The sequence below is a fragment of the Gobio gobio genome (assembly GCF_949357685.1).
Source record: "Gobio gobio genome assembly, chromosome: 17".
Lineage (NCBI taxonomy): Eukaryota > Metazoa > Chordata > Actinopteri > Cypriniformes > Gobionidae > Gobio > Gobio gobio.
In genome coordinates, this window is record NC_137110.1 from 47,106,020 (window position 1) to 47,129,044 (window position 23,025).

A 23,025-nucleotide genomic window follows, 5' to 3' on the forward strand; every position below is an offset into this window, starting at 1 on the left:
TTTTAAGTCCAAAGACTTACACAGGATATTTGATCAATACTTTTCTAAATGTGTGTCACATTTCTTTAGAAAGAATGAGAATTTCTATTTTTTTTTTAAATATTGATATAAATAATCCCCATCAGATTGCAATCCAAAATTATTTCAAGCACTTGCTGGTGTGTGAAAGTGAGTTGAGCTGAAAAAAGTTTTAAATGGTGAAGTTGGTAGTCTGATATGACAACATAAAATGAATTGACTGCCTTCTGACGCAGGTAATAGCCGCCTTTGTTGTTCCTCAAGCCTCACTTGCCCCGCTTTGGACCAAGTTATGCGACGGGCCAAAGACCTGAGGCCTGATTAAGCCATGATCAAGTGACAGTGGAAATGCAACTGGCACGCATTAGCACGCTCGCTTTTGGCCCGAAAGTGGAAACATGGCTATAGAGCGCAACAGTCGGGTTCTGGAAGCCAAAATGCCATTCTTTTTCTCCAAAGGGGAATTGATTTTTAATAACTTATAAACCTTTTAAGACAGACCCACTGTGAGCTACGAGGTTGTTAATCAATCATATTTTCTTTTGTTGAGCCATCAGCCAGTGTATGTACATATAATTGTTTATGCGGAATGATTCTGAAAAGAAATCTCCACCAATCAGAACTGAGACAAGCAATTTGCACCAAAAGAACAATTTAACCCATTCCACTCCCATGAAGCACTGCAAATGATGTGGAGTCAATGGCCAACACGATTAGTTTCGGCCGTGATTCGGCAGTTTTTGTATCGCAATCCTGGCAACCCTGGAGTCAATGTTTCCTACACTAACTACTAAAAAATATAGTGTATTTTTCCATCCTTTTTTTCATTCACAATGTTTCATGGTATTGTAGTTCTTTCCATCACTAAAGCCTTTAAGTTCACTGTCTTGTACCTATTGTCGAATATTTTTTTTTTTTTTTTTTTTGCTTGCTTCAAACCAAAGTATGCAATGTTTAGATTTGCCTCATAGCTTTTTGGCTTGGCTTCATGGCTTATAACTTTTAAACAAAGACTTTTTTTAAATGTGGAAAAATGCTTCCAGAATGCTTTCATGACTAAAATCAGTGGTAAGATGATCTGATAAAATGAGACTTCAGATGACAGAATATATGACCTCTGTGCCAAACTTTTTTTTCAACTTTTATTTTCATTTTAGTACAGGAGGTTGCTATTTTGTTGCTGCAGTGTTTTGTTTGGTTGCTAGGGTGTTCTGAGTGGTTGCTGGGTGGTTTAGATCAGATAATGGGATCATATAATCATTTTTTTTTAGGTATAGATTGGGTTGTGGGAGATATCTCTCTACATGTCTGTTTGCTTTGCCATTTCTGAAAGCTTTAGAACGGTATACGGGGGCAGGGCTGGAGGGGGATTTTACTCCTCCATGGGGGGTAAGAGGGCTGGACTGGGTCGGGCATTAAGGGGACAAATGTAAACAACATCTGTTTATTCCCCCGCTAACTTCAGGTATTACTACAGTAAAACAGTGCTTGCAGACTTCCGATGTTTGAAGAAAATAATTTTCATTTATTATGATTTTACTGTAGTAACTGTGGTATTTGGGGGAGACTATGGGTAAATATGTATACAGTGTTGGATTATCATGTGCGTTAATATATTCTCACCTCTCCATGCACCGGCCAGCGCTGTATCATCTGTGTACTGCTGGATAAGCACACATGTTGAGTTTTGCATGCAGGTCGTTTGTCTGAGGCTTACTGTGTTTAATTAGTGGGATAATGAGATGTGAAATGACCGTGTCATTGCTGACTGGCCACTTCCTGTGAACTCGTGTTTGCCTTCCCATCCTCCATCGTTCAGAGTTTAAAATATCAGTTGAAAGTGTAGAATCACCGAAATATTATATACTGAACCCATTTAATCCTAAATAGTTTATTGTATACAGCAATAAACCTTTTTTTAACTGTACTATAGTTTTTTAACTTTAAAACAGAAAGTGCCGCCCAGTTAGTTCGTCACACTGCAAATTGAAAGTAATGTCTAGCACATAGCATTGTGGGATTCTGTGCAAATATGGAACATATTTGGGGTATGCATATTATGCGCAGAATGCTTATTGTATAGTAGTCTTTTTCAAAAAAGTATGCTATATAGTTTGTGCCTGTTTTTTTTTTCCACCTGAGACTACTTGCTTATATGAGTATATTGCTTTTGCGTGTTTTATAAACGTGAGCAGCATCTCTCTTTCTGAGTGTATTCGGTGTGTATTCTCGCTCCATCTGAGAGGCGAGTTCTGTAATTGATATGCCACAAGTAATAAATCAGCCGGCCGCCTGCCACCACTCGCCATTATCTGAGGAGACGGGTTTAGAGGTCTGTCCGCAGTGTGTGTATGTGGATTTATGCTCTGTTTTCTAAAGCAGAAGGGTTGTGAGACGGCTCGCAGAATAACGTGTCCTCGGGCAGCTGTGGGAAAAATGGGCAATGAATTGACTTCCATATTAACTCTGTCTCATGTTCATGCTGAATGTGCTCCAGAGCTTGTTTCGTCTGCGTGTGGCGGTTTCTAAGAGTGAACGGTTTTTGCATTTTATATTTTGCCCGGAGAAAATTAAGAATGAACCATTTTTTGCATTGCACAACAAAGACGTTATTGCATTGCATTGCATTTTCATGGTGTTGTTCACCTTTTAATTTTTATGTTCATTTAATAAAACATTTTAAAAAATCTGCATATTGTTACTGGATGCTTGTACATAGAGCTGCACAATATATCGAAATCATTGAAATATCGCGATATACATATCGCAATGGCTTGTGATTGAACTGAATGATTTTAATATTTCAAAAAGTTACGCAATGTCAATTTTAGGTTGATGCAGATAGCAGAGAATAGACTGGACATATGACTGTTACATACGTGTGATATGCATAATGTTAAATAGAGTAAAGTGCAATGAGCTGCAGAAAAGAATGCAATGTGGTACTTGCACACACCTCTCAGACAGCGTACAATCCCGAATTCAGTTGTATCCCACAGCTTATATGGCCAAATTCACCAAGACGGGCATTTTGACCTCAATTTGTGTGTGTTCACGTGAATAGTCTTAAAGGGATCAAAGAGTTCACCCAAAAATGAAGATTAGCCCATGATTTACTCACCCTCAAGCTATCCTAGGTGTATATGACATTCTTGTTTCAGACAAATTCAAGTTATATATATAAAAAAAAACCTCTTCCTGGCTCTTTCAAGCTTTATAATGGCAGCCCAAAATTTGAAGCCCTAATAACGTCGACCCATCCATTATAAAAGTATTCCACACGGCTCCTCCGGCCTTCTGAATCAAATTTATGAGTTTGTTTAAGAAAAATAACCATAATTAGCACGTTATAAAGTAAAATATCTAACTTCCACCGGACTGTCTTATGTATTCAACTGGTATGACGATGACGTTGGACGTAGCGTAAGCGTTTTGAACTGTGAGGCGTTACACTTTCTTCGTAAATTGAATACGGAAGGCAGTCCGGCGGAGGCTAGATATTTTACTTTATAATATTTTAAATATGGATATTTTTCTTACACAAACCCATTGATTCACTTCAGAAGGCCTTTATTAACTTCCCGGAGCCGCGTGGTGCACTTTTAAAATAGATGGATGCATTTTTGGGGGCTTCAAATTTTAGGCTGCCATTCACTGCTATTATAACGCTTGGATTAGCCATGACATTTTTAATATTTTAGCCTTCCTGTAGCTCAAACAGTAGACCATGGCGCAAGCAATGCCAAGGTCATGGGTTCGATTCCCAGGGAAAGCAAGAACTGACAAAATGTAAAATGTGTACCTTGAATGCAATGTAAGTCGCTTTGGATAAAAGCGTCTGCCAAATGCATAAAATGTAAAATGTAATATAACTCCGATTGTATTTGTCTGAAAAGAATGTCATATACACCTAAGATGGCTTGTGGGTGAGTAAATTATGGGATAATTTTCATTTTTGGGTGAACCATCCCTTTAAGTGAACATAAACAGTTGAGAAAGAAAACATGTGTAACAGTATATTGGATCCACGCTTTAGCTCTTAAAGTGACAGCAGCCTAATTAACCTGCTGCTGTCTGTCATTATTCAAATTTTCAATTCAATTCAAATTTATTTGTATAGCGCTTTTCACGATACATAACGTTTCAAAGCAGCTTCACAGAAAATGCATCTACATCACAATTTAAATTGATTTGTACATTTCAGAAATGCACATATACAAAGCACACAGATTAGCTAACTATCTATTATTAATCAATATAATAACTATGGCACAGAAATAAGAATACATGTTGTTAATTAATTATTGTTAATCAAACGACAAAAGACAAAGAGAAAATCACTCACTCCTCTTGACTGAATAACTTTTTATAGCTTTAATAAGAATCAGTGTTTATTTAATTCATACATTGAAGACTAAGCAGTTTTATTATTACATTTGATTGAACAAGTAATCACATCACTCTTTTCTTCAATATCGAGCAGCCCTTGTACATAAATAAAGCTTTTGGTAGATGCGCCAGTACATACAGGTCTAGGATTATGTGTTTGCACAATAGTCTGCGGTTTTCATGTAAGATGTGTGCGAGCGGCTCATTTGACTGACACGAGTAGAAACTGATGCCACTGATAATATTGAGCTAGCTGAGAGATATGCGAGATCTATAAACAAGAGCATCTATGATAACAGCAGCATGCACTAGACAGATAATTATTCGGCGGCTGATTCAGGCACTTGCAGATTCATTGATTGGTGTCATTTATACGCTTACTGATCGTCTGAAGTGCAGGTACTCATGGGAAATTGGCGAATCTAAAAGTGGAAGAGGAGAACATAAGATGAAAGAAAGCATTCAGGGATGTTGGGCAAGAATTTATTTTATCTCTTGATGAGATTGATAATTCCCTTAAATTGTCATTCCTTTGAGGCATTCTGGTATAATTTCTTTTTTTTTCATTTTATATTTTCATTTTAATTCATTCTTGTACTTTCTCTCTGAACTCACTACAAATACTTCTGTGTCGACAGTTTTAACCATTCCATTGCCAGATAACAGTATGAGGACACACAGATGCAATTTGGTTTGATATTTACGGTCGACTCTGTCACGACCGATCCGCTCAAATGAAGAGAAATGAGGTTGAGGAATCTAGTGCAGGTTTCTGCCTCTTTCTATTTTTTCTTTTACTCTGTTTTGCATGCACATGCACACATAGTAACTCAACAGAGACATCTTATGACTTCCCTTACAGTACAGTGGTGGTACCATAGTAAAATGATGGTAATGGCATATTACTGAATGGTTACCATATATATTGTGGTACTTAAAAGAATATACAATGCAACAATGGCACATGTCCAAAAACATGGTAATAGGATATACTATGGTAGATTTTGTTAGTGTTAAAGAGCCAACTGGCTCTACGCTTTATGGCTTCCTATAAAATGTATGAATACAGTAATAAAATAACCACTAGCTATTAGCCACTACTATCATAACAGATTCTGAAAGCTTCTTTATGCTGTTTGAAGGAGAGCTAGATTACTTTACTATGGTTTTGCAGTACAATGAACAATGAACATTTTGGGTTACACTGGTAATGCTATGGTTCCTAATTGTATGGAACAATAACAAAGTAACTCATATTTCCTGTAAAAATATGACTGTAGCTCATCTCTTAAAAGTGAATTTGAGCTTGAGGTTCAGTTGGTTGGTCCTCTGCAGACAGACAGAGGAACAATTTCCCTTCCCTGGTCCATTTTTGCTCACGTTTCTGGAGATCTGCGGAATGACGCCACTTCCCATCATCTCGTCCTTGGGGAATGATGGACAGATAACAAGGCCCACAGTCACCAGAACAGGAAAAAAGCAATGGAGATAAGAAATGGGCAAAGAAAAGGATAGAGAAAGGAAAGCATTCCTCCTATTTTTCCTCTGCCCTATCTCCTCTTTTTATTTCCTTTATCTTTCACAGTTTTCGCTTGCCTCCGGCTTTCTCCTGTTGCTGAGATTTTCCTGTTTTTGTCATTCTGTCTCCTAGTTTTTCCAGTGGAAATGGTGAACTCTGATTCGGATTTATTTTCTGTCATCAGCTCAACTTCAATTTGTTTTCCTAACAATTAGTTGGGTAGTAATTTTCATTGAGTGCTTTTATCCAAAATAACTACAGGTGTAGTTGTGTAACTGTGTGGTTTCATTGTCGTCCTTTTGAGTTACCAGTCCAGATCTTTGTTCACTGTAAAATTAGTCTTGGGTTTGTTGATCCATTGACTTAAATGGCAATACTTTAGAGTGGATTTGAAGATCCTGCCCTGCAGAGTTCAGCTCAAACTCTAATCAAACACACCTTCCTGCAATTTTCTAGTAACTCTCAAGACTTGAATTAGCTTGTTCAGGTGTCTTTGATTGGGGTGAGCTGAACCAGAGCTGGATTTGAGGAACCCTGATCTAAACTTAGGGCCCAGTTACTACAAATAATTGTTGTATAGCATGTTTAATAGTGCAGTTTACTCTGATCTGTCACCATTCCAAAATATTTTTGGATTATATAATCATGGTGCACAGATATAATCGCTATAATGCATATATGAATCATCAAGCATTGTGGAACTCTTTTAGCAATTGTTGTTTCTGTAATACATGTTCTCAAAGCTGTGAATTAGAAAAAAATAAATCATTTAATGTTGACTTGAAACAGGACAATGTAATTTTCTTGCCCTTGTAATGTTCAGAACAACTTCAAGCATCTCAAAGACTCTAGACTTGTTTTCAGGGCCCTTCTAAAGATGCACTGTTATGTACTTGCATACTTGATCTTCACAAAGCTGCTGTCATAGACTTTGTGATGATGGATGTCTTATGCCTGTACTGAAGCGGGTCCAACTCTGCAGCTGTGGTGTTGTTTAGTGAAGAGTTTGTTTACAGTGCATCTCCAATCCATCTTCACCCTCAGAGCTATCAGTCTTGGTAATTAAAAGTTGACACGGTTCGCCTCATTTGACCATGCGGTTCTAAATGATTTGTTGCAAACTGAAAGATATTGTCTTGACTCTCTTTCCCCACGGTTTGACTTTGAGAAATAATGCATAATAAATCAGATATGTTTCATTTGTACTCATAATGTGTTTTTTTTGCCCTGCAGGAGCCCCGGACGAGGAATTGAGGTGGATGTTGGAGTGGATGACTGTTGTGTGAGAAGTCAAGGAAGTGTTCAATCGATAAGGCTTTTGCTGCCTCCCTTTCTTATTTGTTGAGAGAGTTTAAAAGATTGAGGACTAATAGCGTGGACCACCTCATCCTTCACTTGCGAGGACCAGCGCAGATATGTGGCCTCCGCAGGGGCCGCAATGCATTATTAGCCCAAGGACTGTAATGCTCCTTGGGCTGCTGACTATCTGCATTTCCCCATACCTTTCTGAAGGAGCACCGGAGCCATTTAAGTCCTTCTTGCCCCATGACTGGGGTCTGACGCATTTAGCCATCCATAACAAGACAGGAGATGTTTACGTTGGTGCAGTAAACTGGATCTACAAGCTCTCTAGCAACCTGACCAAGTTGAGGGGTCATTTGACGGGTCCCTTACCGGACAACGAGAAATGCTATCCACCTCCGAGTGTACAGTTATGCCCCCATGACCTTTCCCCAAATAATAATGTGAACAAACTGCTGCTAATAGACTATCCCCAAAACCGACTCATTGCCTGTGGAAGCCTCTCGCAAGGCATCTGTCAGTTTCTGCGCCTGGATAACCTTTTCAAGCTTGGCGAGCCACAACACCGTAAGGAACACTACCTCTCCAGCGTCACCGAGTCAGGAACCATGTCCGGCGTCATCATCTCTGAGGGTCATATCAGCAAGCTTTTCATTGGGACGCCCATTGATGGGAAATCGGAGTACTTCCCAACACTTTCCAGCCGTAAGTTGATGGCCAATGAGGAGGATGCTGACATGTTCAGCTTTGTCCACCAGGACGAGTTTGTCTCATCCCAGCTGAAGATCCCTTCGGATACGCTGTCCAAATTCCCGGCCTTTGACATCTACTACATCTACAGCTTTAGCAGTGAACAGTTTGTCTACTACTTGACCTTGCAACTGGATACCCAACTAACTTCTCCTGATGCCAGCGGAGAACAATTCTTCACCTCTAAGATCGTCCGACTCTGTATCGATGATCCCAGGTTCTATTCCTACGTGGAGTTCCCAATTGGATGCACCAAAGATGGGGTAGAATATCGGCTGATACAGGACGCCTACTTGAGCAAACCTGGAAGGCAACTTGCAAACTCTTTGGGAGTGTCTGAGCAAGAAGACATATTGTTTACGGTCTTCTCCCAAGGCCAGAAGAACCGGGCCAAACCCCCAAAAGAGACAGCACTCTGCCTGTTCACACTAACCAGAATCAAGGAGAAGATCAAGGAAAGGATTCAATCGTGCTATAGAGGAGAGGGCAGGCTGTCTTTGCCCTGGCTACTCAACAAGGAGCTACCATGCATCAACTCGGTAAGTCTCTGATGGCAGGCCATTAAGACACACTGCATGGCTGCGACGATTGATTTGTTGGGTTGGATGAATGGGTGTGCTTCAGTAATGTCCCCTGCTAGAGTTCAGTATCCATTATCTTGGTGCAAAGGGTGATTGTGATTAGATATAAGTGGAGAAATTGTAGATCAGACTAGGGTCGTCAGGGTAGGACAACTGGGAACATTTAGGAGTGGTCTTGTAAAAGTCCTTTTATAGCAGTGTTTCTCAACTTCAGTCCTGGAGACCCACCTACTAGAGTGTTTTAGATATCGCTCATTAGCTTCTTGGTGTGTTGAATATGGAGGCATATAAAACATTCCGTACAGGGGTCGAGAAACACTGCTCTATAGTAGAGTCTACTTATAGGGCTGGGATGCAAATTTAAGGACAACACTAGATAAGACTACAGTACAACTATTGTCAAGAACCTACACTATGAGCTTGTGTGTAACTGTGTCTAATAGTCTAACTTCATTAAAATGTTGTAGAATATAAATATCACAAGCACTCTTCCTGTCACCCACCTCCTGTTTCCTTTTGCGTCCGTTCTCTCTTGCTGTCTTTCTCCCAAGTGCTTCCATTATTCAGTCAGACAGGAACATCATTAGGGGAGTTGAGTAAATTTCATGAGTTGCTCTCTCGCTCATGCTTTCTAATTCGTTTAGCGAGGCTTGATCCCATCTTCTCTGCCATCACGGTCCTCTGGGACCAGGGCTTGCTTTTCGTCCTCTCGTTCGCTCGCTCTTAATCTCTCTCTCCTCATTCGTCTCTGTTCATCTCACTCGCTCTGTCTTTCTTGGGGCTTTCATTGGCAAAGAATGGCTTTCATTTAACCAAGCACTCAGAGATAAAGATTCCCATTTTTATTTTTCTGACTCATTCCAAATCGGTTTGATCTTTTTCCTTTTCTTTATATTCAAAGTCTATCTGTAGAGCTCTAAGAGGGTGGATTAATAGAGAATGAAAGACATTTTTGAGAAGCAAAACAGCAGCTAAACGAGTGACATCTAAATACATCAATACTAGACATCTTAGATTCTTTCTTTCAGGTTTTATAGAGTTCAAATAAATTCTAATAGACTCTTCACACTGCACGTGCAAACTGTGAAACAGTTAGGGAACATTCAAGATGGTTCACTAGTCGTCCAACAACTAACTAGGCAATTAGTGATGTAGATTAGGGGGTTAAATTCTGCTTTTAATGGAGACTCGTATGAAAAATAAGCAGAGATGTATAGTAACAAAGTAGAACTACTTCACTACTGTACTTATTTACTAAAAGGCAGTATCTGTACTTTACTAGAGTATTATTTTTTTCTCCTACTTCCACTTTTACTTCAGTACATATTTTCGATGAGTTTAATACTTTTACTCCGATCTACTCCGACTTTTACTCCGATTACTGATGCTGCATCGTTACTCGTTACAATTATAAAAATGTTACGAATCATTCCATTCCAATTTACAGTTAGTGTGCACTGCATGTGAAGTAACAAACAATGAACAGCTGTATTTTTATTAACTAAGATTAACAAAGATTAATAAATACAGTAACAAATGTATTGATCATGGTTAGTTCATGTTAGTTATTAGTCTAATACATTAACTAATGTAATGTTAACAAATCAAACCATATTGTAAAGTGTTACAAACAAATCATTTACTCAGAACACCTCTTGAAAGGAGAATATAAGTGTGCTTACCCCATTTTTTTTATAGTAAGAGTGGTTAGTAAGATTTAATCTTAATGAACTACAGTATTTTCAGGTTATTTATATGGCAATGTGTAGAAAAATTACCTACCAACATTGTGATTGTCCTTTAGGTTATAAAAATAGGTTTAGGTTAATAAAAATATGATGTTCAAACTTTTGACTACTTTCTTTAATAACTACTACATAACACAATGCTTGAGTAGTACATTTTAAAATAAACTGCTTGCAATAATTAAGTACAAAAAATGTTGAAAACTTTAGTACTTCTACTTAAGTGTGGTGCTTAAAGAGCACTTCAACTTCAAACTCAAGTCACTTTTTTGATAAGGAACTTGTACTTTTACTCAAGTCTGTGTCTCTAGTACTTTATACATCTCTTCAAATAAGTATTGCCCTGTGAGTCCAAAAGTTTCATTTGAAGCATTTCAACCTGCATCCAAAACGTGTACAGGGTGTCGTTGAGCTTTTTTGGAGCCTTTCTTATGACTCTTAACAATTTTAAATTCAAATTAGATGTTTATGCTGGTTTAGAACAACTAAAGAAAAATAATGCCATCTAAATGGAAATCAAAGTGTCTGTTTATCTTTGATGCAGTCCATGGTGAGATTTTTTTTTTTTTTATAAATAGTGTTTTTTTTAAATATTTATATATATATGTATATGTATATGTATATGTATATGTATATGTATAGGTATATGTATATGTGTGTGTGTGTATGTGTGTGTGTGTGTGTGTGTGTGTGTGTGTGTGTGTGTATATATATATATATATATATATATATATATATATATATACACACACACACACAAATATACCGCCTTGTTGGGCAAGACAAAATTACGGAGATCACTGTATCATTGAGAGTGGCAATAGTGTAGGGGTAAGACGCATGGCATCAAGTTGTGATGCAGATCGACCCGAGGTTCGAATCCGCCTTTTGCCAAACTCACTCTACTCCCTTTTCCCATCACATATCAGATCGGAAAGGCATTTATTTTCAATAAAAAGGAAGAAAATATTAGAAAAGTAGAAATAAGGCATCTAACAAGTGTCTAATAAGAAGTGTTTATCGGTTAGGGGTAGGTAAACGGACATGTGCTGAATTAGAGACGATAAAAGTGAGTGGGTCCAATATCATTGATCGGAAGAAGTGGGTGTCTTGTCCCACCCACATACAATGGTTCCGACGCCTATATATATATATATTTCAAATGGCTTATGGTTTTTAAAACCACAACACAAAATTTAGATGTCATGACACTGTTTAATTTTTTTATTGTTGTTTTTGGCATTCTGCTTGACGTCAGAGATTAATTACTGCTAATGAACCTATTTAAAGTAGTATTCTTACTCACAGAAACACAGAAATCAGCCGTTTAAATCTCATCAGTACAGAATGTTGAAAATCTGGTGTTGCTTGAATGATTCACACTGATCAGATCAGGGCAGTGTGTAACTTGTTTAATGCATGACATTTTTAGAACGTAGTTTATATAGTCGCATATCTCTCTCTCTCTCTCTCTCTCTCTCTCTCTCCCTTTGGAATGTGGTGTGTTGTGTTGTGTTTGGTTTCGCCTCTGCCCTGGGTAGAAACATAATCAGCAGTCTGAAAACATCACACACACACACCTTGTTGTGGTGGAGTTATGTTTGTGTGTGTGTTTTTGGTATGTCTTTCTGCAACCTGTTTAGTCCTGCATTAGTTTTCACCTCACTAGTAAAGTGTGAATGTGTGTGAGAGAAATGTAATTACTTTAGCACACATACTTTTGAGGGAGTGTAATGCTCATCTTCTCCGTGTGACCCTTGAGGATTGAGAGAATACTGCATCACATCAGCCATCAATCGAGTGTGAAATAGCAGTGGGACTGGAGCTCTGTTCCAAAATGCATAAAGGCGTCATAGAAGGCAGCATAAGGTCTTTGTGTCGTGAACACCTGAGATGCCTGCTTTGGGGCAGATTTCATTTTAAGGCATCACATACACACTCATTCAAAAGTTTGGTGTCATTTTTTAACAAATTAATTCCGCTCATTAAATGATTGACAGTAAATGCATTTATAATGCCATTTCAAATAAATGCAGTTCTTTTTAACTTTCTATTAAAGTATCCTACAAAATAAAATGCGTCACAGTTTCCACAAAAATCTGAAGCAGCACAACTGTTTTGAACATTGATAATAATCATAAATGTTTCTTGAGCAGGAAATCCTCATATTAGTATGATTTCTGAAGGATCATGTGAGACTGAAGACTGGAGTAATGATGCTGAAAATTCAGTTTTAAGCAATAAATTACTCTTTACAGCTATTTGAAATTGTAATAATATTTCATAATATTAATTACTGTTTTTACTGTATTTCTGATCAAATAAATGCAGCCTTGGTGAGCAAGAAAATACTTTTGAAGAACATTGGAATGGTAGCGCATCTCTTTAGAGAGAGTTATATTTCTATATTTTGTAAAAAATCTATCCATTACCAATTTCAACTAGTTTTTGTGTTCTGGGATTTTCACAGGGATTTGCCTTTTATGCTAATAATAGTTAAAAGTCTGATTACACAAGACTGATATTTAAATAATCTCAGCTCATGATGGCATAAAGATGTTGAATTAATTACTTTTGAAGTCTTCAAAGCTATAAATCCTCCAGCCACGCTTTCTGTGTGTGTGTGCTTGTGTGCGTGTGTGTGCGTGTCTCTCTGAAGTGTCTGACTGCTTGACATCAGGTTTTTAGCTCAGATGAGAAAAAGTGAGTTTGCTAAGTGAATTGATGCCCGTCTGACTCCTTCCTCTTTCTTTTCTTCTGTTTCCTATTTTCCTGCTGTGAGGTAGAGACTCTTCTGGATGGATTAAGACAGAAAGAAAAACAAAGAGAAAAGGGGAGGTGAAGAGAGGAAAGACAGAGAGAAAGAAAGGTTATTGATGTGTGCCTGGGCGGCTTTAGAGGACACACACACACACACACCACACACACACACACACACACACACACACACACACACACACACACACACACACACACACACACACACACACACACACACACACACACACACACACACACACACACACACACACACACACACACACACACACACACACACACACACACACACACACACACAGTTTACTTAGCTTTCTGAATGAGCACATACCACAGACTGTTGTTTATATATAAAGCAAAGACTAACCTAAAGTCTAACCCTAAAAGAAAACATTTCAGTTGAATAGTTCTGACCTTTTAAATGGTCACCAGTGGGAGGAGTGTCACATTTAGCCTATTTCTTCCCCCACATGGTACAGCTGTAAAGTATGGAAAGTTAGCCAAATATATGTAACCTTTTATTCAAACTCATTTCAAAATATGGGGTGGGAAATGTGTGGAATTTTGTGAATGGATTGCATTCACATTCTGTGGAAATATTGAAGTTCTGTGGGCTCGGATGCATAATGTTCAACTGTGATCTCTCTCTCTCTCTCTCTCTCACTCACTCACTCACTCACTCACTCACTCACTCACTCACTCACTCACTCACTCACTCACTCACTCACTCACTCACGGAAAATAACAAGTACAGTACATTGATTTTATAAGTATTGTAAATATGTTAGCCTTTTCCCACTCACTAACTTGTCCTCACATCACATTTCCAGGGTTTCCTGCAATACAGTGACCTTGCTTTTCCGTTTTGGCATCCACGTAATAAATGACTTTACTGCTGTGTGTGTGTGTGTGTGTGTGTGAGAAGACTTCCGCTGATACTGTTTTTAGGAAAACCCACCCTGACCGTCTTACCCAGCCATTGACCTTTTTGGTGGAGTCCCTTTCTCTAACTCAAATTCAAAATTGCTTTATTGGCATGAATGTAAATAATACAATATTGCCAAAGTTAGGAATATATGAATATAAATAATAATACATATATGAACATAAATAATACATATATGAACAATAATGATGATAGTAATAAACATTAAAATAATAGAAGTAAATATTACAACGTAACTTAAACTTAAATGAATAGTGTAACAAATTAGAACATTTGATACCACAGTGTTTTAACATGCACTCACACATACTGAGGGTCACTGTGGTGGAAAGTAGAGAAACACACTGAGATCAGACACAACACACACATTAAACACACATTCCCCTGCTGTCTCTCAGGCTGTGGCTCATCCACATGTATCTCGCAGCCAGTGTGTCTGTCCCTCTCCTAATATTATCTTTATTTGTTCTACTTCAGTTTCTGAATTTAAGTAGAGGTCTCTTGTATTTGTGACAGTGAAGGAGGAAGTGCGTCTCTTTCTCGATCTCTCCTGTCCTGCAGTGAACACACACCCTTTGCTCTCTGGGTAACCAGCTCTTTCTGTGTCTCGATGGCCAGACTGAGCCTGTACTTGGTCAGGATCCGTCTTTACTTTGTGTCTCTGACACTCTGGAGATATTCTTCCCATTCATAATTTAACTTAGAGTTCGTTAGAATTGCAATTTACTTTGTGTTTTAGTTTCCTGATCCCAATGTTCCAGATATGTATTCTTAGATTGTTTGATCATTTGGTTTAACTCTCCGCTTGTCTGTTTCAGCCACTCCAGATCGACGATAATTTCTGCGGGCAGGATTTTAACCAGCCTCTCGGGGGCACCAGCACTATCGAGGGCATTCCGCTCTTCATAGACAAAGATGAAGGAATGACGTCGGTCACTGCTTACGATTATCGCGGGAACACAGTGGTTTTCACAGGAACACGCAACGGCCGAATGAAGAAGGTAAGAGTCGCGCAGCTCTAGATTCAATCGCTTTTTTTTGTTTTGATGCTCTGTGATCTTTTGGTTCGCTTAAAACATTGTGGAACGGAAGAAGGTAGTCTGCAACTCTTGGTGTTTTGTGTTGTAAATTTGTTTAAAGTTGGAAACCATCAAGCGAATCAGAACTGATCCCGTTTAGTTTCTTAATGGTTTAATGATTTATCGGCACACATTATTCCAAAGATAAAGAAAGATTGTTTAGTTTTCATGTTATCATTCAGCTTTTAATGCTGATTAGATTCAGGTGTTGTGCTTGGGACGGTTTGTAACTGTTGTTTACTACAAATAGTCTTTTAAACAGTCTAGATGTGTTCAGCAGACATTTGGAGATGATTTAGTAATTGCATTGTTGCGCTGTGGTTTTCATTGTTTATAGTTGATAGCTTTCATTGTTATGATTTAGGCATTGCATTGATGTGCTGTGGAAACTGGTTTTCAGACCTCAGACGTCAACCACTAATGTTGACGTATAATTTCTGCATATATCGGACGATATTTGAATGTTTGGAATCGGCCAATATAGTAGTACTATTTCAGTAGATCACTATTTGTATTGCATTCTCCACTAGACGAATCACTTGCTTGTGTTAATCTCATTTGTAGGTCTCTTTTGTTGGTGGTTTAGATGCTTGAGGAACTGTGTGAATTGGGTGTTCCAAAGTAAATGGTAGTTTGGCAACATGACTTATTTTTGCCGTTTTGAGGTGTGAAATGTGTAGTATGCATCAGGTGGGGGCTGTGTGTACGTGTGTGTATAATGAGCTCAGAATTCATCATGTTGAGTGTGTGTGTTAGCGGCTCGCAGGAGTGGAAGGACTCACTGAAGCATCACATGATGGATTCACTGAGATGTGAAATGGAGGACAGACTCTGTCCATCCCTGTGAGACGGACTGAAGATGTGAATGAAATATCCAGCAGCTTTATGTTATGAGTGTGTGACAGTCAGTCACAGAAGTGCTCTTATCACACGACGTCTTGCACTTTTGTTCGTTTCAGGTTCATCTGTTTGTAGTGTTTTGGACCCATTTCACATTTTTATAATGAATGGAAAATATAAAAATAAAAACGAAGGCCCTGGTATTAAGAAGCGTTTTGGTTGGTCGGATCACAAGTGGACGACATTAAATACAGGTGTAAACGGGTGTAAAATGTTTTGAGCTTGTCCACTTTCAACCACTTCCAGAGGTAGTCGGACACACATTTGACCGGATTGCTTTCGCGGTGTAAATGCTCATTTGGACGAACAGCCACAAAAGACCGTCTACTCTCCGCCTACTGACCCAATGCGTAAACATTATGGGAAGCGCGCTGACCAGACAGGATTTCAACTTTGTCGGCTGAAAACCCAAATTTGGTTTGAAGATGAAAAACGTACCAAGCACAATGTTCTCTCACCATTCCTCATTTCTAACACACACTCACAGCGTTCGGCTGGTCTTGTGTCAGAGCAGAAATGAAAGCTGATGCTCTCATTATGTTTTTCCATCGTGAGCTTATTTCATCCAGTAGAACGAAAGATCTGAAAAAGCCCATAGACCCTCCGCTCGAAGAAATCAGGTCAAAAGTCAAAAGTGAACAAAAGAGGTGGTGTAAATGGGTAGGTCTCCCTCGTCCATTTAAAATATTAATAACTATAATAGTATCTCAGTGATACTAAAATAACTAGAAGAATAAGAAAGTGCAGTAAACTGTAAAACTATGAATATGGTTATTAAATAATATGATGATAAATACAATTTTGCAATATCAAGCAGCATAACAGGCTGTTTTTGGTGGATAGTGTTCAACCAATATATTGACCGATATTTGGCATTTTTAATTTCTGTTTGGTCAATAAATAATTATTTTAAATCACAATGTTGCAATGTTTTAAAGATTGTTTTGTTACATTTTTCAAGTTTTTTTTTTTAATGTTTTTATTTACAATTATTTGAGTAAAATGTAAAAAAAAAATTTGTACAGCAATTGATATATTTTTGCTATTTTAACACACACCCACCCCCACACACACACACACACACACTAACACACAATAATACGGCTTTATAACAGCTATCAAAAAAAATATTGGTCGACCTTTACTCCCATACACAACTTTTATTTTGTGTTTTAATTCGCAAAACTTACATTTTCAACAAAATTACAACAAGAATTGGGAGAATACTAGCCTGGCTCCGCCCTCCTGTGTACTTCCACTCAATTTTCATTTTCCTTCAGTCTGGGATTGCGGAATATTTTCTGGTTTTCACTGGTCAAATTTTAACCGGTCCAATCAGCGAACAGAGGGAGTGGCTGAGAACGATGAAGTTGATGTTGTGCGCTAGTTTGAGATGACATACGTCACGACCAAACGTTAGCGATTGGTTATGGCAGATCCAGAGTGTCTCTGGGCAGATCCAATAGTTTTAAACTTCAACAGAGTTCCCGCCTTCACGAAGTAAACGCTTGTCAATGGAGAGTGGCCAAACTCTCTGTACAAATGAAATGTACGAGAGTCTGGTAGGACCAGGCTAGGAGAATACAAAGGAAAAGTTACAATTTATTAAAAAAATTATTGTGTAATCTAAGAGTTTATTTTAAAGCGTTGTTTTATTAGTTTTATAGTTTATATTAATATTATTTTAAGTAATATCAAATTATGTGGAATTGATGATACAAGTAAACGTAAATACTTTACAGTATGGTTTAAATATTAGATATCTTTCATACAAATGAAGTTTAAAACATCATTAATTGATGAAGCCAGAAATATTTGATGTAAGAGCAGAAATAAAATGCCTAACACTCTTGGCTGCTTGTTTTTGAAACATTGCCTTCAGAGAGAACCTCGCATTTGTTGCATCTCCTGCAATGCATGCAGGGTAGTGTTTTTTTCTGGGTCTTTAGAAATAAGAGTTTAGTTAGTACGAAGGAGTTCAGGCTCTTACACTAGTCCTAACCAGGCACAATGTCATCAAGCAACAAGCAATTAAATGCAATTCCTTCCATTTTAATTCTTGAGAGATTGTCTTTACAGTAGTGCTGGGCGGTATACTGGTTCATACCGCATACCGGTATTCATTTTTGTTATGAATTTTGATGATAACGCAATACCGGTGTGTCGCTAAAACAACGTTCGGAACGCAGCGCGTCATTGTTTGAGAGGGGACGCATTTCACTGTTGCACTGTACTAGTGAGAGCAGTCAGAGCACAGCTGAGCATAGGGCTCGGGCGCTGCGTTGCATTCTGGGACGTGGCGGCCATGTTGATGGCCTCGCGAATGTAAACATACAGCAAATCGAACGAGGAGAAGCAGAGTTGGGAGAAAGAAAAACTATGTTAAAATCCCGAAAATGATGTGGAATTTACCGGGATACGTTAAATAGGGAAGCCAGGGACCGGTATATGGACAAAATTGGAACTATTAACGGTTTGGATTTATATGAAATTTGCAGTTCACAAATGGATGGGTTCAGGAGCTGCAGATCATGAAGCCTATGTAACGTTAACCTTTTACATTGAAGCATTCTGCACCGTTCTGTGTTCTCGGGTTGCACTACTTGCAAATAAACACTGAAAAATATCTGATTGTGTGACACTTCTTGCTTTTGCACATTATACAGTTATTGCGATTGTGTGACACTTCTTGCTTTTGCACATTATACGGTTATTGCGATTGTGTGACACTTCTTGCTTTTGCACATTATATTGATTTAAGTATATTTATTTTGAAGATTGTGGGTATGGATGCAACAGACACTTATGGCTGTATTTAATGCACATTTATTTTATTTCAACGCTAGGGCTCATGTTTGTCAGAGCACAACATACATAACGTTACACAATGTTATAGAGAAATGTCATGTCTTCGTCCTTGCTTGGCAACACCATGTGAATCGGTACTTTATCTGACAAAATAGTGTACTTCACGGTTACAATCACCCTTTCCACGTGAATTCGGAGGTGGGCATTTTTTCTTGTGCTCCCCACATCTCTTGCATCCAGCTGACAGCGTTCTTTTGTGAAAGCAGGGATCTTTACCTCGGCACACATAAGTCCCACACACTGTCCTTTATGTCAAAGCCGCGATCAGCCAACACCATATCCCCAGGTAACAGTTTGTCTTACAAGCGCGATCCAAGCGAGCCGACGACTCTTTGTCACCTCGGATACTCGGTCTCCGTGGTTGCGTCTCCAAGCAGGAAAGCGGTGGAAAGTTAATCCATTTTCGAACTTTTTCCCATGGCGATTATGTGATCTAGTGTTACACCCCACAATGCAGCAACGGTTTACCATGGTTTCCAATAATAACGCCAAATTAAGACACACTGAGAGGGAGCACGTCTATAAACAGTGCGCAGTAGTCCGAGTAGCAGCAAATGAGGCCATCAACATGGCCGCCACGCAAAGTAATGACGTCATACGCCCGAGCCCTATTAAAGAATCCGAGATCGCCTCCTATACCCTCATTCACTATTCCCTACGTTATCACTTTATTTGAAGGAGTGAATGAAAACGAGTGTGTGAAGTCGGACAACCGTTGTGTGTACATCAGCTGTACACTCGTTATTGCGGTGCGATGTGGGATAGAATGAGTGCACCCAATAACGTCCGGACACCACTACAAAGCGCTGTCCCCTCCAAATAATGCCCTATTTGAGGTTATAAGGGGCGATTTCGGATTCAGCCCTTGGTTACCGTGGAGAATTCAAACTACACGCGGCGCGCGCGAGAGAGCTGTTTCTGCGCGGAGCGCCGTGATGAGATTAACAGCGTTCTCCACATGGATCATATATCAGATATAGACCGGAGCGAGCGCGTTAAAGTTTTTTATGAACATATTTCATATACTATAGTGCTCTAAACAAGAACCCGAAGCGTGTATGCGCACATATTTCATCACGTCTTCTTCAAATGAAATGTGCACGGATTTGGCTACACTGAACCATAGCTACGTCTGATCAGACCACGATGGATTATTCTGCTATACAACAGACAACGAATGATGTAAGTTAATAAATAAACTGACAATTCAAAGAAGAATGGGCAAAAAAGTAACTGCTTTGTGTTAAACTGATGTCATTTGTTGAGAGAGTGCTCTTAAATGTATTGCAAATATCCGCGTTTCTCCCTCGTTTTGGTAGTTTGTTGTTATATAGGATTTTTATAACAACAAGATAAGATTTTTTAAATGCTTACGGTGCCCTCAACTCTGTTTTCTCTCTCTCTGTGGTCATATTTTAATATTCATGTGTAATGAGTGTGTTGCAGGTCTGTGTTTTATTGGTTGTCTCTCCATAGCATCATTTTGTGGGGCTTTGCAAACCTGTATTAACTCTAGTATGGAATTTTTCTACAATATTCACCCATCATGACAGTAAAATAGGGCATTCTAGTCAATCTACTGCAGTATTTCCTCTCTCAATCAGTAGAAAATGTGGAAAACACCCGGTCATGCATAGGGGGAAAAATTCCGTCATATACTGTGAAACCGATATAATTTAGAAAAATTCTGTGATATATATTTTTGGTCATACCGCCCAGCACTACTTTACGGAGAGACCATTTCTTGAGCTCAACACAAGTGTATAGTAAATATCAATTTGCTTGTTGCTTTTTCACCTTTAGTGTCGTTGGTTAGGGCTGTTTTAGATGTCCGTGTGTGTCTGGCGACGATGAACCTAGATTAATCCTGCTGATCTGGAGCGTCGCAGCACGTCTGGGCACAAGTAACCCATCTTGAGCTCTCCCCGTCTGGGTTTACCACGCTAGACGATTCAGTCTGGTCAAATCAACAACAGATGGACGAGCCAACTGGGCCACACACACACAGCGGTCTAAACTCACAGTACAGTCCGCCAGCCTCCCTCTCTCTGTGTAATAATGTTGTTAATTATGGCTCCTATGCTGCTGCGTCTGAGCGGATTCCTCCGTTGAGCTTATTCTGGCCTTGAGTGCCAGTAGCAGGTGTGTGTTTGTCCTCTTTTACGACAGACCCTGAATCAGTGTCAATTATACAGCAAAACTAATATAAATGATTTTGACCGAGCTGATGCACATTGCGTCATCAGACGCTTATCCGCAGAGTTGATTTGAGCGGTTTTCAGAAGTTAAACTTCCTGTAAGCTCTGGGTTGATCTACTGACCCACTGACCTGTTGACCTCTGTGACCTCAACAGATGACTCTCTTTTGATCGGTCTCGCTCACTCTTTCTAATAATGTGCTAGTGGTTCAATGCTCGCATGCTGTTTAAATCACTGTTATTAGTTCTGTTATGATCACTATTCCTCATACTTGAGTATTGAAGTTCAGTTTTTGATCTAAACATTAATGATGCTCGTGTGTCACGTCGAGGAGAGATTATTGAGATACTGTATATGTTAAATCCAACTCCACCCTTTTATTTCTGTAATGTGCATGTTGAATGCAGTGTAAGTTGCTTTGGATAAAAGCATCTGCCAAATCCATAATTGCGAAATGCATCAAAATGAAAGGACTGGGCACTAGTAAAAGTGAGACTTGATGTAGTAAAACAATAAAAAGTAGGCAATTCTAATAATAAAAGCTGGATAAATGATGTGTTGTGGGAATATCTGGGAATGCACAGGGTTGTACTCAGGGGTTTGGATCAAAGCACACACACACACAAAGGAATTCTGTATTATCGCTCCTCTTACATGCAGTTGAAAGCGTTGGCTGTGATTTGAGCCGCGGAGGTTAATTACACACACACGTGTTCGCATCGCAGCGCTGCTGGTTGTTGCGTGTTATGCTGAGCTCTACACGTCTGTAATTAGTGTCTCAGCGTGAGATCTGGCCGAGAACACACACACACACACACACACACACACTCCATCATGAACATGCTGATTCACACGTTTCCTTTTGAATGATTATTATTGATTATTATTACTGCGATTCATCATCAGTGTAGATTAGTCGTTGTCTGATTATTACAGATGGCACTGGGTGCGTTGTGACAATCAGCGTCTGTTCATCTGGTGTTTTGCAGTGTGTGTTTTTTTGGGATGATATTATGTGTGTTGGGTGTTATACACTACTGTTCGAATGCTTGGTAAGATTATTAAATTAATAAATATTTTTATTCAGCAAGAATGCATTAAATTGACTGAAAGTGACAGTAAAGACATTTATAATGTTACAAAATGTCCTATATCAAATAAATACTGTTCTTTTGAACTTTCTATTTACCAAAGAATCCTAAAAAAAAAAAAGCTGAAGCAGCACAACTGTTTTCAACATTGATAATAATCAGAAATGTTTCATGTTTCGATCATCATAGAATTTTTTCTGAAGGATCATGTGACACTGAAGACTGGAGTAATGCTGCTGTAAATTCAAAAACCTTTTAAAAAGTCTTACCGACCCCAAAGGAAATCCCATCGCAAACCAACTTTTTACACCGCTTTGTTGACTTAAATGTGATTTACATGCCTGGGAACCAGTGAATATTGACCAGCTGTCAGTCTCATGAAGAGACCGTTTGATGAACCAGATTTGTGACATTTATGCAACATTAAGCTTTATGCAACTTTTAGACATACAGTAGTAGTTGTAGTGAATTATTATTATTTTTATTTTATTTTTTTACTAAAATATGAATTTCAGAATAGTTCAAATGTCAGTGAGGTGTGATTGGCTTTTTAGCTGAATATATGCGAAAAGTGGAAAGTGTGATGACCTGTAAAAGACACACATTGTTCTTTGAATGTCTAATTGAAACTTGAAGAGAAAAAGTATAATTGTATCCCCCCAATTGGTATTGAACTTCAAGAGTGTTCAGTTAAAATGTTTGAGGATCATAAGTGCAGATTGACCAAAATAATTCTTTAATGTAGTCATGAAGTACACTCACTCGAGTAATTCCCCCGTCAGGCTCATTGTGCTGTCGATTATGTTTCATGATGTAGGATGTAAATCAATTACAGACTCCATGAACTAGAGGAGCTTTAA

At 38.7% G+C, this 23,025-nt stretch overlaps 1 protein-coding gene across 1 annotated transcript in view; it reads left to right on the forward strand.

Annotated features, from left to right (window-relative positions):
• The window catches only part of plxna1b (plexin A1b), a 165,978-nt gene that overhangs the window by 33,278 nt on the left and 109,675 nt on the right, over window positions 1-23,025 (forward strand). The window contains exons 2-3 of the mRNA XM_079840050.1: window positions 7,160-8,517; window positions 14,847-15,029. Of these exons, the coding sequence (XP_079696176.1) occupies window positions 7,342-8,517; window positions 14,847-15,029 (1,359 nt within the window). The 5' untranslated portion in view covers window positions 7,160-7,341. The remainder of the gene's footprint in view (window positions 1-7,159; window positions 8,518-14,846; window positions 15,030-23,025) is intronic.